This window comes from Rhamphochromis longiceps, linkage group LG22 (genome assembly GCF_057381845.1).
Source record: "Rhamphochromis longiceps isolate RC_006_pf linkage group LG22, R_longiceps_female_GT1.1, whole genome shotgun sequence".
Classification (NCBI taxonomy): domain Eukaryota; kingdom Metazoa; phylum Chordata; class Actinopteri; order Cichliformes; family Cichlidae; genus Rhamphochromis; species Rhamphochromis longiceps.
Genome location: NC_140577.1, coordinates 15564079 through 15580841, shown reverse-complemented (window position 1 = coordinate 15580841; position 16763 = coordinate 15564079). Strand labels below are relative to the sequence as shown.

The window sequence follows — 16763 nt, the reverse complement described above, 5'->3', positions numbered from 1 at the left end:
CACAACAGGGGATCACTAACTTTACACTGAGCCACTGTGGTTTTAACACCAGCACCGAAAACAAGAGGAATGAGAAGTCAGGAGTGAGAATATTTCCAAACTAAACAAACACATAGATTCAAGCATACACTCGCACACATATAGAGCGCTATTAATTATTAACATTTTCTGCCACAAGTTGTTTATTTTGAAGGCTGGCCTGTGTGAGAAATTTGAAACACCGCATCAGATTTTTCTTTTTCCCCATTCACTTCATTCTTTCGCCCTCTGCCTTTTAGATCTGCCTTCAAATGCCTGGTCAAATACAGTATGTACTGCACTGCTGCAGAGGTCTGCAATGGTGAATACTTGCATCAAACAAATCTTTCAGCTAATAAGGTTAACATATATACAAGTAACCTCTGTGACCCCAAAGCCTACCCTTCAGAATTCTCAAAATGCTCAGTTTAAGAAAGTTTTTTCTTTTCCGCTTCTAATGTCGGTATGATATGATTATAACAGTCATGTCAAAGGCACTGCTCTCACCGTCAATGCATACAGACCTATTTTTCTTGTTTTCTTCAGCAGCCATTTAGAAGAAAGCTGGCTCAAAGGGAAGGGCAGAGGGGCAGTAATGGCTTTTATCAGTAACGCAGGCTCAGAGACTTTACAAAGGTCTTGTGCGAAATAAATTATTTGAACTGTGAATCGTGTAAAACTACTCCAATGGACCCTAAGAATAAAAAACATGGACCTGGAAATGGGCATAATAGGTCCTATTCAAGTATAAATAGCACATATATGTTCGCTTCAAAAACTAAGCCATTGTGCTCGGCTGGCTGGGGTGATATTACTGTTATGTCTTCCATATTACATTATATACTTACTTGCCCTCATCTCTTCAAATGTAGAGTATGACGAACATTTGGTTTCTTGAAAAGCTTTCAAGGCTGAGTCGGCTGCCTTTGGTGATGTCTTGCTTGAATTTAATGTGCACTAGTTGTCAGTCATCACTCTATCCCATTTCTTACCAACCGCAGAAGCAAATAGTTCGTACACTTGTATGGGCACATATTGTGTAAACACCGTCTAACGGCTTTCAGTCTGCAAATTCCAGGCAGCCTGCTTGATGTTTGTATGCTCAAACTGCCTCCTAGGAGGAAACTGCTGCCAGTCCCAGGAACAGTGCAATTCAAATGTGGTTCACAAGTGAATGAGCCAATAAGCCGAACCAAGCGAGCCAACGCATAACCGATGCAGCAGTGTTGCATCTTTCTCTTCACCCACCCCTCCTGCTCCACCATCGTAATACGAGAAAGAGTGAGACAATCACTGAGAAAGAGGGAGAGACAGAGACAGGTTTCCCTACTCTCCCTACCTAACCCTACCCCCAACCCCCACCAACCTCACCCCTCCCAATTCATTTGAGAGAGAAGAGAGAGGATGTGACAGCCAACACAGGCTCTCGTCAACCTTACCTCAAACATTCCTGTGTTCGTGGTTCAGGCAGGAGAGGAGGTGACAGGAGGCACATGGATAAAAGCGCCGCACACACACAAGCGCACACACACAAGCGCACACACACAAGCGCACACGCACGTACACAGTGCACATGCGTGCGCACACAGACACGAACACATGCACAGTACTTGCCCACAGATCTCTAATCTTCTCCTCAAATCATCTCCTATCAGCCACAGCAGCCTTCACTGCAAATTGTTCCTGCGTGTGTGTGTGTGTCTATGTGATCAACCAGTGGTGTGACTCAGCTCCCCAAACAGCGATGGTGGCTCAACTTCTCCCCTTTTACACACACCTCATCCACTTTGTGTCTTTTGTAATGGATAAGGCAGATAATCTGCTTTTGTCTGAAAAATGTTTTGGTCTATAGAAGTGATTATGACTTCGGTGGACTGTCTGATCATTCATGAGCAGTGGATACTTATACTGTAAAATATCCTTACCAGGACAGCAGCAAAGCTGACCTTGTGCTGCATTGTGAATGTGCTACCACAGAGCAGACTGCGCATATTGTCCAGTGTCTATATAACACTATGTCCAGCATTAAGACAAATGCTTCCCTTTTATTTAATGAACCTTATTATTGAATTAGATGTAAAATATAGTGCTGTTATAATAATAATGCACAATAAAACAAAGCAAATCATTTTATCCTGTGAGTGTATCTAGCAGGGAATAGCTGCCCATTCCTACATAAGATACTAATACCATCAATGCCAAATAAAAGGAAACAATCTTCTTTTTCTGAGTGAGCAGAGAATCAGCTTTTGCTCTAATGGAGAAGAACATTTAACAAACTTGCATGAGGTGTAACATTTTCCACAGTACACTCTGTTCTGAATTAGAAGCTCTTTTGAAATATTTACCATCACATGTAGGTAAGGGGTGGCTCCACCAGTGGTTCTTCTCGCACACTAGCGGCTCCTCATGACTGAGTCTATAACCAGAGTCACAACCAAACGACACCGTGGAGCCGATGGAAAAATCCTGTCCGTACCGAATACCGTTGACAGGGATGCCGGGGTCCAGACACGAGTAGCTGTCCACTGTGACGCCTGACAAAAAGAGTCACTTTGTTTGATTCAAAAATCATTTGAACATTACATGTTACATTAGATAAACAAAAATACAAAAATATGCAGTGCAAGGTAGACTGTTTGTTGTTTGATTATCATCATGGTAGTCCTGGTGACAGCCACTGAGGTGAGAACCACAACAGAAGTGGTTTTGTTTACCTTCTCAAGTGTTTACATGCCATCTGCTGTCAAATTGAACATGCACTTCAGATAAAAATGAAGGTGGAGTTTGAAGATGCTGGCGGTCTACGCCATTAGTACTGAGTAAATGGAAGAAAAACAAGGGGGTGGATGGGTGGGTGGTTTGGGGTCTTCTTGCTTTTAACTCAGAGTTTAAAGTATATCTATCTTCTGTACAAACAATTAATGCTTTCATGTTTTGTTGAAAAATTCAGTTCAGGTGCCTGGGCACCTTACTTTGGAGATTTTCTGGTCACACCCAACTGGGAGGAGACGCTGGGGTAGACTCTGAACCCAGTGGAGAGACTGCACATATCTCATCTGGCCTGGGAACACTTTGGAGTCCTCCAGGAGGAACTGGGGAGCCTGTGGCTTGAATACCCTGCTCATGCCAGTGCCAGCAACACCCAAATTCAATTTCTTTGTGGTCTAATATCTCATATGCATTACAGCTGGTGTGAACCAAACAGAGGATGATGTCTAATTTTTAGTAGTGTGATATTGTGAGATCATGGAGACCTAGTGTGAATGTGGTCAGAAGCATACTTTTAAGAATTTGTCTAAAAATACACAATATACAGTGGGGCAAAAAAGTATTTAGTCAGCCACCGATTGTGCAAGTTCCCCCACTCAAAATGATGACAGAGGTCAGTAATTTGCACCAGAGGTACACTTCAACTGTGAGAGACAGAATGTGAAAAAAAAATCCATGAATTCACATGGTAGGATTTGTAAAGAATTTATTCGTAAATTAGGGTGGAAAATAAGTATTTGGTCACCTCAAACAAGGAAAATCTCTGGCTCTCACAGACCTGTAATGTCTTCTGTAAGAAGCTTTTCTGTCCCCCACTCGTTACCTGTATGAATGGCACCTGTTTGAACTCATCATCTGTATAAAAGACACCTGTCCACAGCCTCAAACAGTCAGACTCCAAACTCCGCCATGGCCAAGACCAAAGAGCTTTCGAAGGACACCAGGAAAAGTATTGTAGACCTGCACCAGACTGGGAGGAGTGAATCTACAATAGGCAAGCAGCTTGGTGTGAAAAAATCAACTGTGGGAGCAATCATCAGAAAATGGAAGACATACAAGACCATCGATAATCTCCCTCGATCTGGGGCTCCACGCAAGATCTCATCCCGTGGGGTCAAAATGATCATGAGAACGGTGAGCAAAGATCCCAGAACCACACGGGGGGACCTGGTGAATGACCTGCAGAGAGCTGGGACCAAAGTAACAAAGGTCACCATCAGTAACACACTACAACGGCAGGGAATCAAATCCCGCAGTGCCAGACGTGTTCCGCTGCTGAAGCCGGTGCATGTCCAGGCCCGTCTGAAGTTTGCCAGAGAGCACATGGATGATACAGCAGAGGATTGGGAGAATGTCATGTGGTCAGATGAAACCAAAGTAGAACTTTTTGGTATAAACTCAACTCGTCGTGTTTGGAGGAAGAAGAATACTGAGTTGCATCCCAAGAACACCATACCTACTGTGAAGCATGGGGGTGGAAACATCATGCTATGGGGCTGTTTTTCTGCCAAGGGGACAGGACGACTGATCCGTGTTAAGGACAGAATGAATGGGGCCATGTATCGTGAGATTTTGAGCCAAAACCTCCTTCCATCAGTGAGAACTTTGAAGATGAAACGAGGCTGGGTCTTCCAACATGACAATGATCCAAAACACACCGCCCGGGCAACAAAGGAGTGGCTCCGTAAGAAGCATTTGAAAGTCCTGGAGTGGCCTAGCCAGTCTCCAGACCTCAACCCCATAGAAAATCTGTGGCGGGAGTTGAAAGTCCGTGTTGCTCGGCGACAGCCCCAAAACATCACTGCTCTCGAGAAGATCTGCATGGAGGAATGGGCCAAAATACCAGCTACTGTGTGTGCAAACCTGGTAAAGACCTATAGTAAACGTTTGACCTCTGTTATTGCCAACAAAGGTTATGTTACAAAGTATTGAGTTGTATTTTGTTATTGACCAAATACTTATTTTCCACCCTGATTTACGAATACATTCTTTACAAATCCTACCATGTGGATTCATGGATTTTGTTTTCACATTCTGTCTCTCACAGTTGAAGTGTACCTCTGGTGCAAATTACTGACCTCTGTCATCATTTTAAGTGGGGGAACTTGCACAATCGGTGGCTGACTAAATACTTTTTTGCCCCACTGTAAAATATATTTAACAAAGTATCTTCATATGAATGGATCAGTTTTAAATGCACGTGTATTTTTCATTTTTTTGTGTAAAATTTGCAGCTATAAATGCATATGCACATGTGCACATACTATATGTGCATAGATATATAGTGTATGCATCTAACTTACTTTCATAGAGTATTCTGAAGCCAGCATTTGACCGGCTGTTATCAGTGGTAAACAGCAGATAAAGAAAGTTGCTGCTGCTGAAAAGGAACTGGGGGACTTGGGTGCCATTGAAGGAGCCAACCAGAGGAGACAGGAGGTTTGGACCATCATGGATCTCCAAGAAGTCATAACCCAGTTCTGTCTGGAACCTGTGAAGATAAAATGTCAGGACATTATATTATAGCTGATTGTGATTTAAAAACACTGATGAGATAATGAAAAGTTCTTTAAAGGTTTCACATCATTTACAGGTTTTGGAGCCAATTTTTTCACCATAAATACACTTTACAATTCGTAAACAACAGTCTATGTCTCGGCTCTACCAGCAGTTCACAGCCCAGAGAAAACATCATTTGAACAAAAATATTGCCTGCCTTCCTAGTCAAAAGACAGCTTTGTCAAAAATTTACAGCCTAGAGAATTATGAGTCATGTGATATTGTAGGCGAATGTCCATAAACTTTAAATCTTGTAAATCTTCATTCTTGCTTGTTCAAAGCTCTTTCTAATATTCAGAATCAAAGAGTTACTGTATGCCACCCACCTGTCAAATGTGATTTTGATGGCACGTCCAGGTTCTGCTTCAATCACCCACTCACAGTTAAGGGAGTCTTTGTAATAACCAGGCCACCCAGGAGATAATATCACTCCACTTGGAGCCGAATAGTGGCCTCCACATGGGGCTGTGAGGGGAGAATAAAGAGGCAAGTGAGAGAAGAAGTACAGGACACCCAATGTGTCCAAGTACAAATTAATGTATAACAAAAGAAATTACAATACTGTGCAAAAGATTTGAGTCGCTGCTCACTTGCAGTAATACACTGAAACATGTAAATGATAGAAGTCCAGTGTATAAGGCAAAAACAGAGTGTGTACAATTCTAATAAAGTAGAAAGTCAATATTTGATCATCTTCATTCATCAGCACAACCTGAACTGACTTAGTCAAGCTTTATTGTAATTTCTTACAGTGGTCATTTAGAAGTAGACATTCAACCCCACACTGCTTGAATAATGTTGAGGTCCAGGCTCTGGGGAGACCAATACATGACTGATACTAAAATGCAGCCCTAAACCACGACAGAGCCTCCACTGTGGGTGTGACACTTTCATCTGACCTCCTCTGGATATATTGATGCGTCATTCAAGTCCTGTTTCAGGTCTTTATTGGATTTTATTTCATATTTCTTCAGGACATGACTTTAAATCATCTAATGTAGATCATTTTTAGTCACTTCAGTTTTTGTCCTCCACTTGTCCAGTTTCCTCAGTTTTTTTAAGGGCAGACTGTACACCATGCTATGCCAAGTTTTTAGCTAATAGTGCTTTTTGAATCATCTCGCTGATGTCAAAATGCTATTTTGTGCTGGTCAGTTGTGTTGTCTTTTGTTGGGTTTTTTTGGGTTTTTTTTAAGATTCAATTAATAAATGATGGGTGAGTGTTGCACAGTACTGTATATTTAGTCAAGTTTAGCAAATCAGGCCCACCTGCTACTAATAAGTAGGTATTTTTATATTTATATTTACATTTTTATCGTTTTTCTTTTTTACATTGGAGTTGTGCAAAAGCATAACTTCAATTTTACTATTTATTTTGAAGACAGTGGACTTCTGTGGACTTCATAATCTTGGGTCAAAAGGAAACACGATTTCCACACTTCTTTTTTCTTTGAGCTGCAAAAAAGTTCTATTATGTTCACCAGCTGGACACTAACACTGTTGGCTTTTGGCTGACAGCAAGCTGAAAAATGAAAAATCTGCTAAAATATTTATTGAAAATGAGGGAAAGAGAAGAGAACAGTTTTATGCATATAAGTTAACTTGTCAGTGCGATTAACATTTTCCACACTAGACACGGGTATTTGATGCTTTGGCCAAATAGCATATACATAGCATACTGTAGGTTTAATTACCATTTAAATACTCCAAAAAACATGCAACAGATTCAGATTCTTGCCCTTGACAGAGATTCTGATGAAGCAACCCACAGCTTTGAATATTTAATAAAAATAAAGATAAATTGTGTGCTCAGAAATATGTCTACAGTACATGATGCAAGGCTAACATAAATTATTCATATTATGTAAATATACACGAACACTTAAAAGGAACATGAACAATCACTCAACAGTTATTACAATGTAGTATTAGCCTAGAGCCATTCTGCTGCACTCTTTTTTTCCAAGTTTATTTAAACTTTAACTAAGTGTCTCAAGTCAATTTGTTCTAGTCTGTACCTCCTGAATACAAGTAATTGGATTTTCTATCCAAGTGGTTATAGACACACATTAGATACAATGGATCTTGGGACTTTAAATGACCTGGAGCATAATTAACACAACCCTTCTTTGTACTATCAAAGGCTCTGTCACCAATAGCTGTGTTGAAAATATCTTGAGCTAATTATATTTACCACTGGAGCAATCTCAAAAGCACTTGTGCTCTAGCGAACATCTCTTCATTCCGTTTGAGAATCGCAGGTCAACTTCGCATTTTACTTTTCTGTACTCAACAACTTTTACAGAAGCTGTTGATTACACTCTGAACTTATGCGACTTTACTTTAAGGTAATAATATAATCGAATAATATAAATAACTTCAGGCAAAGTGCTGCGCCGCGACTTTACTTGACATTTAAAGAAGTCACAGTTCTGTTTAACACATTCACATAGTGTCCAGTGTCTTTACTTTCACTTTTAGCTGCCGGTCATCTCTGCTGCACTCCTTCCACACAGAGAGAATTTTAAATTGCCAAGTACTTCTACAGACAGAATGTTGGTAAGCTATTAGCTATTTGTGTGGCAGCAGTTTATTAACAGTTATTTCCCTGGGTGTTTAGGTTAACTGGCCACCTCCATATTTTTCCTTCTGTTGAACTGACAGGATATAATTTCTGCCTCCACAGAGTTTTTACAGCATTAATGATGAGATCTTGGATAGCATATTGTTCCCTAGTTAATAGTTTAAGCAGCAATCCAGCCAATATTTACCTTCACATTTAGGAATAGGCCCACTCCACATGACTTTTCCTCTTTCTAACTGACAGGAGATGGTCTCAGTTCCTTGGGTTTTGATAAAACCGTCCTCACAAACCACAGAGATGGAGCTGCCAAGCTGGAAGCTATCTCCAAAGCGGCGAGCGTTGATGGGAATGCCAGGGTCTGGGCACTCATTATGGCCAAATGCTGTGGTAAAAAAGTTACAAGGAGACACAGATATGATGAGGGAGATATTGGAGACTAGCGCTTCACATAGAGAGACAGACACACACACGAGAAATGTTATTAAAGAATATGAGACCTATACTTTACAGCCATTCACAGGCTATTTTGCTCATCATTTTGATGAAATATTTCAGAAGTGATGATGCAGATCTATATGCTGCTACTTGAAGTCTTCTGCTGTTCGGTCCTTGCCAGCATAATATCTAAAATTTCTTTTGTCTGTTTTATGCTCCCGTCATGTTGTTTGCACATATGATCATTGCTCATAATACAGTATGTTTGCTTGATGCTTTATATGCATCTGCTCCTGATAAAAGGCAAAGTCCAGCCTATGAATGCTCATGTTTTGCCAGTTGAAGCAGCTTGGTGTTTTTAGTTGATAAAGAATTAAAGATGCAGTCATAGAAAAAAAAATAAAGTCATATACACAAAATGATGTGAGATGATATCGCAAATAGAGTGTGAGAAAACTCGTGGACAGAACACTTTGGCAGATATGTTTGCCGTCAAACCCAGCCTGATGCAAAGATCAATATCAATTTCCATTTCTGTTGCCCGGGATCCAGACGTGTTTTGCCTAAATTAGCTCAAAGACTGCAAGCGGGGGCAAGATCTTTTTTGGTGTACATGCTGTATCCTGATGTCTTATAAGCTAGTCAACAACGCATCACATAGATTTTGATCAGCTCCAAAGATTTGCACAGATGACAACAATGTAAGGGAGACGGAGCTTCTAACTGCGGGTAAAATTCTAATGTCTATTCTAATGCAGGTTAAAGAGTCACGATATGATGTTTAAAAAAAGACCATTTATGAATTTTTGGAGGATTAATTTTTTTTCACTTTTGACGGAAATAGGCTGACTGTTTCCTCTTGTTTCAAGTCTTTCAAGCCTAAATACATCCTGGACCTCTCTATGTACTGGACGCACAGAGATGAAAATGGTATCCATCTTGTCATCTGAGTCTACGTTTGACAACAAACAAGCAAAAAATTGCCCAAAAATGTTCCTTTAAAGCTTCTCTTGCCTTTGCAAGTACTTTGTTCTGCAACCTACACCTCTATTCTTAGCTGCTATAATAATCACAGGACCTCTCTTCTATAACCCGTTGTCTTCAGCGCTACTGAAACTTCTAGTTGGGAGTGAATTAAAAGAGCTTTATCTAAATCAAACTGAAATATTTACTACATGGTTTTCAACATCTTGGTTAGAAGTTATGCCAAGATTTACATGGAGCTCTTTGCAGATGTCTTGAGCCACCCCTCATTTACGTTGCTAGGAAAATAGGGAATATGTACAGCGATTTACTGTAAAGTGCAAACATACATCCAAATGAAGCATATAAAGCAAAACCACACTTGTTTGTACAATCCTAATGGGCCTGGAAGTCAAAATTTGGTATGGTCACCAACACAAGTAAGCAAACTAGTTTTCTAGGCTTCTTGAAGGACATTTAAGGCTCTTCTTTGGATGTTGGCTGCTTTTTGTTCTGTTCTCTGTCAAGATGATGCCACAATGCTTCAACAATTTTTAGGTCAGGTCTCTGGGGAGGCTGATCCATGACTGATAGAGTTCCACTGTCTCTTTTTTCCAGGTATTATTTTACTGCATTGGGATTGTATTTGGGACCACTGTCATGGTGAAAAATGAAGCTGTTACAGGTGTTCAGATCATTTCCAGATGGTACTGAATAGTGATGGTGCTTTTCTGCATTCATAATACCAATAATTTTGATAAGATCCCCAACATCACTGGATGAAATGAAGCCCCAAACCATGAGGTTTGCGTTACGTCGGTTCATCATTTGAGTTAGTGCTTTTTTATGCTTGAATTATTTATCGGTCAGTCTCGAGTAACTTTCCTCTGATAATGGCCAAGTACAAGGATAGGAGTGAAAATGAATGAAAGAAACACAGCCTATTGTCCAAAGGAAAACCTTGAAAGACCTTCAGAAAGCCTGGAGAACTAATGCTCAAGATCACTTTAAAGATCACTTTACAAGAAAGTCTGACTCCTTGGAAGCAAAATATAATGAAATGAGTGATGGCCCAAGAGTTCTGCAGAGTACTGTGTAAAGTGTAATCATATATATATATATATATATATATATATATATATATATATATATATATATATATATATAGCACTATATTGCTTCAAAATTAACAGTGCCTTTATTTCTGTGTTTCTGGGGTTTGACCTTTGCAAATGAAAAAAAATATGACTATAAATTAAATTTCAGATTTCAAGCTTAACTTGGATTTCGTTCATGTGAAGCATTTTATGATAATTCTATTTTTAGCAGAGAAAACAAAGTTGCTCATTTGCCTAGATTTAGGCCAAAGAAAGAGGATGGAATACATACTACTGTATGTGATATTAAATCCTCTTCCTGACATAGAGTGATCAGCCTGAAACTCCAGCCTCAGTGTGTTGGTATTAGACGTCAGATGGGAGGGACTCTCAGCTCCAGAGAACCTCCCAATGACCGTGGCATCATTTGTCTCGCCATCTTTCACTGTTAGGGAATCATAAGGTGCCTCAAGGTCAAAGTCATTAAATGCCAAGTGTATTCTGGAGCCCGGATCTGATTGGATGAGCCAAACACAGTTCATGTTGTTCCCATAGCCTTCTGGGTAATCCGGTGAGAGGACGGTTCCTGAGGGAGCAGTGAAGTTGGACATGCAGGGGACTGTGGGAGGAAGAGAAGTACAAAATCACAGACAGTAACAGACAGAGAGACAGACAATTTTCAGAAAGCATATGAGGGAGGGGAAAGGCATACAGGGAGAGAAATTTTCTGTTAAATATTCATCTCCACAGCGTCATCGGTCATCATGCGCCCCAGGCCATAATAAACTCTGTACTGTCGCCTCAGTGACAGGTCACAATGAAATTTATCAACATCACAGCAGTGCACATGCCACATTTTTTTAGTTCAATCCAATGCTGTCATATACCTGAAAATCAATTACAAATAATTCTAACACTTACATATGCATATAGGGATATTTGCAGACCACTGATTGTTGTCTTGGCAGGAGATCGTTTTTTCTCCAATCAGCTCAAACCCAAACTGGCATTCAAATCTCAGGATTCCTCCATTTGAAAAGTTGTCACCTTCTCTTATTCCATAGAGAGGAGTTCCAGGGTCTCCACAACTCTCTTTGTCTATTTCTGGAATGACACAGATTCAAAAGAAGACATGAACAGCAGCATGGTCCCCAAAGACGGCTATAAACAGTCCATGTTGACAGGAATCCTAACCTAAACCGTTACGATCATATGCTATACACTTCAGTCACTGTGAAAAAACAACCCATAAAAAGATAACATGAAAAATGGCAAAAAAAATCCAGCTGCCAAGTAGATGAAACATAAAGTAATTTGATCATTCAGCATGAAAAGAAGAAAAAGAGTAGCACATACCAAAGGAAAACTGAAGAAAGAGCTGGGACTGACATAAAGTGCTCACTACATACAGCCCAGCAATAGAAAACAACTTTACTGAGACAATTTGTGAGTACTGCAGTCACAGAGGTTGCCAAACTTGGTCAAAGTGTTGGGAAAATTTAGTGAAACTAGCTACTTGTTTACAATCATTACTTGATTCTTATTTGCATTATTTACATATCACTTTTGTAATACTTCTATCATCATTTGTTTTTTTTACAAGATCTTGCCTGTAACCCATGACTGTACAATCTGACAGCAGTAGAGCAGCGGTCCCCAACCTCTGGGCCACGGACCAGTACTGATCTGTGAGTCGTTTGGTACTGGGCTGTGAGAGGTGAGGCTTGGGCGTGAAATTTATGGTTTTCGGGGGTTTTATTGTTATTTTTAAATCGTTTTTATTGTTAACTCAGTTTCCCTGGGTTTTTTCCAATGTGCTATGAATAAATCATCTTTTTTGGCATTGGTTTTATTTTGTTGTATTTATCCGCGACACCTTAAAGGCCGGTCCGTGAAAATATTGTCGGACATAAACCGGTCCGTGGCACAAAAAAGGTTAGGGACCGCGGCAGTAGAGGACACCTTGGGTCACGTGGACGGTACTTTTGAAGTAGTTTTTGGTGTTATGAAGAAACTCAAGGGTGACAAGACACTGTAAACTTTAGACCTTATATCTGCAACTCAGCTTTACACCTGTTACTTCAGTTTTGTCACTTAAGCTAAATTATAAATTAACTGTTTTTGACAGTCAGCACACCGAGTGTTTCTTCCCAGAGTCTGGCCTTAACAACATTTGTGCAACCATGCAGTGCTATCAGTCTCAAATCCTCCGTGGTTATCTTACTGTGTTGTGCAACACTATGTCATGCTACAAGAGCTCATCATCCATTTTGAACAGAAACACACTGCCAACTGAATCTAGTCTTACTCGAAGGTGATTGGATCTTGTTTCGCTGAGTCAGGCGAATTTCTGAAATGCGTCTGCTTCTCAGTTCATGTAGCCTGGAGCAGATTTTGTATCCCTCTCTTTCTGTTTCCTCCTTCCCCTGAGTTTGCAAGTATTCATGACACATCTTTTTTTTAACATTGACTCTGACCATAAGGTTGGACAGATCCTTCTTCTGATTCTACATAACGGCTCCACTGTGTCACCATAACTCTTTATAATATGTTGTATACGGGATATCAGGAAACATACTTTCTATTTTCCCAGCCTTCCTCTCCTTTAATCCCCTGCTCTGCTTTCCTGTTTTCAGCATTATTTACAGGAGTGGCCCATGGCACGAAGCAAAGGTGTGTGTCTTTTTGAGTGTGTGCGCATTTCTGTGTGTTTCACTGTTGCTGCGAATGTGTGTCTCGGTGTGCGTGCTTGTGATGTATTGCATTAATTTCCATCATGACATCGTCTTTATGAGACCCACAGACTCAACCAATCACAGCCTGCCTAACACACTTGCTTGCACGTGAACACACACACACACACACACACACACACACACACACACACACACACACACACACACACGCGCAAAGACACCTAGCGAAGGAATTGAGAACAAATTACTTTGGAGAGAAAGCGGCACGCTGTCGGAACATTCCTGTATTGCTACTGCTTTTCTTCCTCACATGCGCGCACACACACACACACACACACACACACACACACACACACACACACACAGTACAGTACATGCATGCAACACACAGAGACTTAAACAAACCCAATCCCCCATATGCAGTCAGTGTCTTCCTTTGCATCATACACACCGATACACACACACACACACACACACACACAATCATATTGTGCTTGTAACAACAAGGCTGACAGATTCACAAAGGGGATTAGACTCCTCAAAGAGTATCTAAGAGTGTGAGTGAATATGTAACTTCTACATTATGTCTGGATTGCACATTTAGCTAAATTCCAATTCACACCATATTGTCCACAAAAATACATACCCTGATGAGGTACAACAATAAAACCAGTGGCAAAAAAGAGTGAATAACACAGATCAAACCTTTCGTCCAGGCATTTACTGTAGGTTGATGTTAACTGTACAAGTAACTCCCATCTAAACACATGCCTGCAGCCAGCAAAACACCATAAAAAAGATCCATAGGTGTTACTCAGGTTCTGTAAGAACACGAGTCCCATCCCTAGAGGTCCTGTATCCATGACCTTGTGGGTCAGAGTCATTTTGGTGTGACAAGTATGACCTACACAGTATTAAGCAGGTGGTTTCCATCTTCTTTGGTAAATACAGGCACGTACAGACACACAGGCACACATAAAAGGGTAGTGTGCAAAATACACTACCTATTCCATATCTGAAAGAATAAGCTAATAGATTTTGGAAGGGATAATGAGACTGAGGGAAAAACTTTATTGGCTGTTTCTCATTTGTGACAACTGTAAAATGTGCTTTAAGGCTTTGTTGCTAATGGTGAATGAATGCGTAATGTATCATATGCATAATCTAATCTCTGCAAACTGTTTCTTTCAACTGGAGGCTGCCGCTGTTCTGCTATAACAGAGGTCACAAAATAAGAGCATTAAACCCATTAAACCACAACAAATAATAATCCAAGGAAGCTTTTATAGCAACGGAAAAGAGAGGTATTGAATGGAAAGTCTATTAGTACTCTCAAACAGGTTTGCAATGTGAAGAAGAAATGAGAAATTCAGCCCGTCTAATTAGCGTGTACTTGTCTGATTCTGTGACCTAAAGGGAGTGGCTCAAATTGACTTGTTCACACTGTAGACATCAGCGAGGATGCTCTGTTGAATAAAAATGATCTCATTTATTACACTCACAATACTGACATTCTTTTCCGCCTCTCTCAGGTTCCAAACCAGGCCACCGAGGAGCTTTTGAGGATTGATTTGATGGGAGATGTGTATAAGAAAGACATCAATTTTCTGTTCTCATTAAAACACACAATCTATGTCAGCGCTTCTTACACAACGTGCACAAAATGTTTCCTATTCAATTGTGTAACTTTCAAATACCAGTAAATCTCACTAAATCGGACTTCAGGATGACAAATAACAACTGGGGTGCATTCTTTGATCTTAACACATTATGGTGCAGAAATGTATCACTTCAGCCAGCTGTAAAAACGCCTCGGCAACCCACCCACATCCTGCCTCATGACCTTGTAATGATCATCAGTGAGCTTCAGAAAGACTCCTGCAATCATCTATGTAGAAAAAAAAAATACAGACCACTGAACGAGACATGTTGCACATATTGCAGAGGCATTTTTGTCAATAATGCTTTAGAGATGTTTGGTTACTTCTCTCCATCTGGAAACATCATCCCACAAAGTCTAAAAGAACAAATCTGAACAGCAAAATAATAAATAATAATAATAAATGAATAAATAATAATAAAATAAAAGTGAACGCGCAACAGCCGTCAAGTACACAGTATCAAATCAAACCAGAAGTGCAAACCAAGGCTGCCGAGTCTTTAAAGCACCGTTTTCTAAATCTTGCTTCTGTTTAAAGTAAAAGCAAAGAGCTTAATGAGCTCTAAAAACCATCTGGAGCTCCTCCTCAATCAGTTACTTCATGACCAGCGAGGGCCAAAATTACATCTTGTAAGTAAACATTGCGAAATCAGTCTGTGTCTGTTTATTCTAACTTAGCATTTAGAGAATCCTGTGGACAGGGAAACTGACATCTGAAACCACCATCGAGCAAAACAACTCTTCGCTCATTGTGCCTGCTCAGTTACCCAATGCCATGCCTAATTTGAAATATATATAATTTATTAAGTCTTAATGTGAGAAACAATTAAATGCCTTGTAAATTTGGATGGAATGATCAGCATATGTAGCATTTCAATGCCACTGCCTGGACTGAAGATTACATGAGTCAATAATTCATGAATAGAAAATGAAATACGCTTTACAGAGTCGTGATTAGGTAAGCCCTGCCCTTCACGAGTTACCTCGGGAATGCATACGCTTACAAAAAAAGAAAAAAGTAAAAAATGCATCTAGCTTTGACTCACTACTCCAATACTCAGCTTACTGACTGCAAAATTGAACCACGTTTCTGGTTATGTTGCAAATAAATATTTCATGAATTTGTATTTGTATTCCTCTGCCGCTCTCAATGAATGCTGTTTCATCCGGTATGATCAAGAGGGTCCTTCTCAATACCTGAACTATGTACAGTGGAATTGAAATACAACAGGCTCTGCAAGATCCAGTGTAGCTTTTGTTATTCTTGGAAATACTGTGTCCACCAGTAAACAATATCCATAAGATAATTCGGTTTATCTGTCAGGCATCGTTGCAAAGTCCCTCCCTCTTTCTCACTCTCCATTTAGAATAACTGTGCAATCTGATTAGTCCATAAACAGTTCTCATGCATCTATCCAGGTTGCACAGAAAAAAAAAAAACCCAGACTGCTTCAAGCTGAAGAGAAAAAGATGAAGAGGACTTGGCAAAGCATGGCAGGGTTAACACAGGAAATGTATTATAGATAGAGGTAAAGAGTAGTGTATTAGACAAACCTGCTGTCACACTTAAAAATGCATGGAAGCACAAAGACAGACAGAGATGAATTCATCACTGACAGCCATACATTGCTGTCTCTCTGTCTCTCTCAGCACACACATACATTAAGGATCCGACGAATCAAGGGTCATTGTGCCATAAAAATCCACCTTGACATCCTTCCCTCCAATAAAGCACATCACATATTAAAAACCATAAAGAGCAGATGAAAAAGCTAAAATAAAAACCTCAAAAGTAACGGCTGACATTATGGCTCAGTGATGAGATTGTGTTTAAGGCAGAATAGAGCAGAAAAACAGCAGCCTGTACACTCAAAGTCAAGTATGGGAATATCAGCGTTGATGTTTTTAGTCTTTCCTGTGCAGTATTAGCAGATAAGCTAATAGCGCACTGCGATAAACCTGGCAACACCTAACTACAG

General features: G+C 40.1%; 1 protein-coding gene across 1 annotated transcript in view; it reads right to left on the bottom strand.

Annotated features, from left to right (window-relative positions):
• csmd3b (CUB and Sushi multiple domains 3b) overlaps nt 1–16763 on the bottom strand; it is a 417790-nt gene that overhangs the window by 91776 nt on the left and 309251 nt on the right. The window contains exons 13-18 of the mRNA XM_085395224.1: nt 11350–11532; nt 10721–11047; nt 8121–8315; nt 5676–5814; nt 5094–5281; nt 2367–2555 (exon numbers count right to left, since the gene is read on the bottom strand). Of these exons, the coding sequence (XP_085251350.1) occupies nt 2367–2555; nt 5094–5281; nt 5676–5814; nt 8121–8315; nt 10721–11047; nt 11350–11532 (1221 nt within the window). The remainder of the gene's footprint in view (nt 1–2366; nt 2556–5093; nt 5282–5675; nt 5815–8120; nt 8316–10720; nt 11048–11349; nt 11533–16763) is intronic.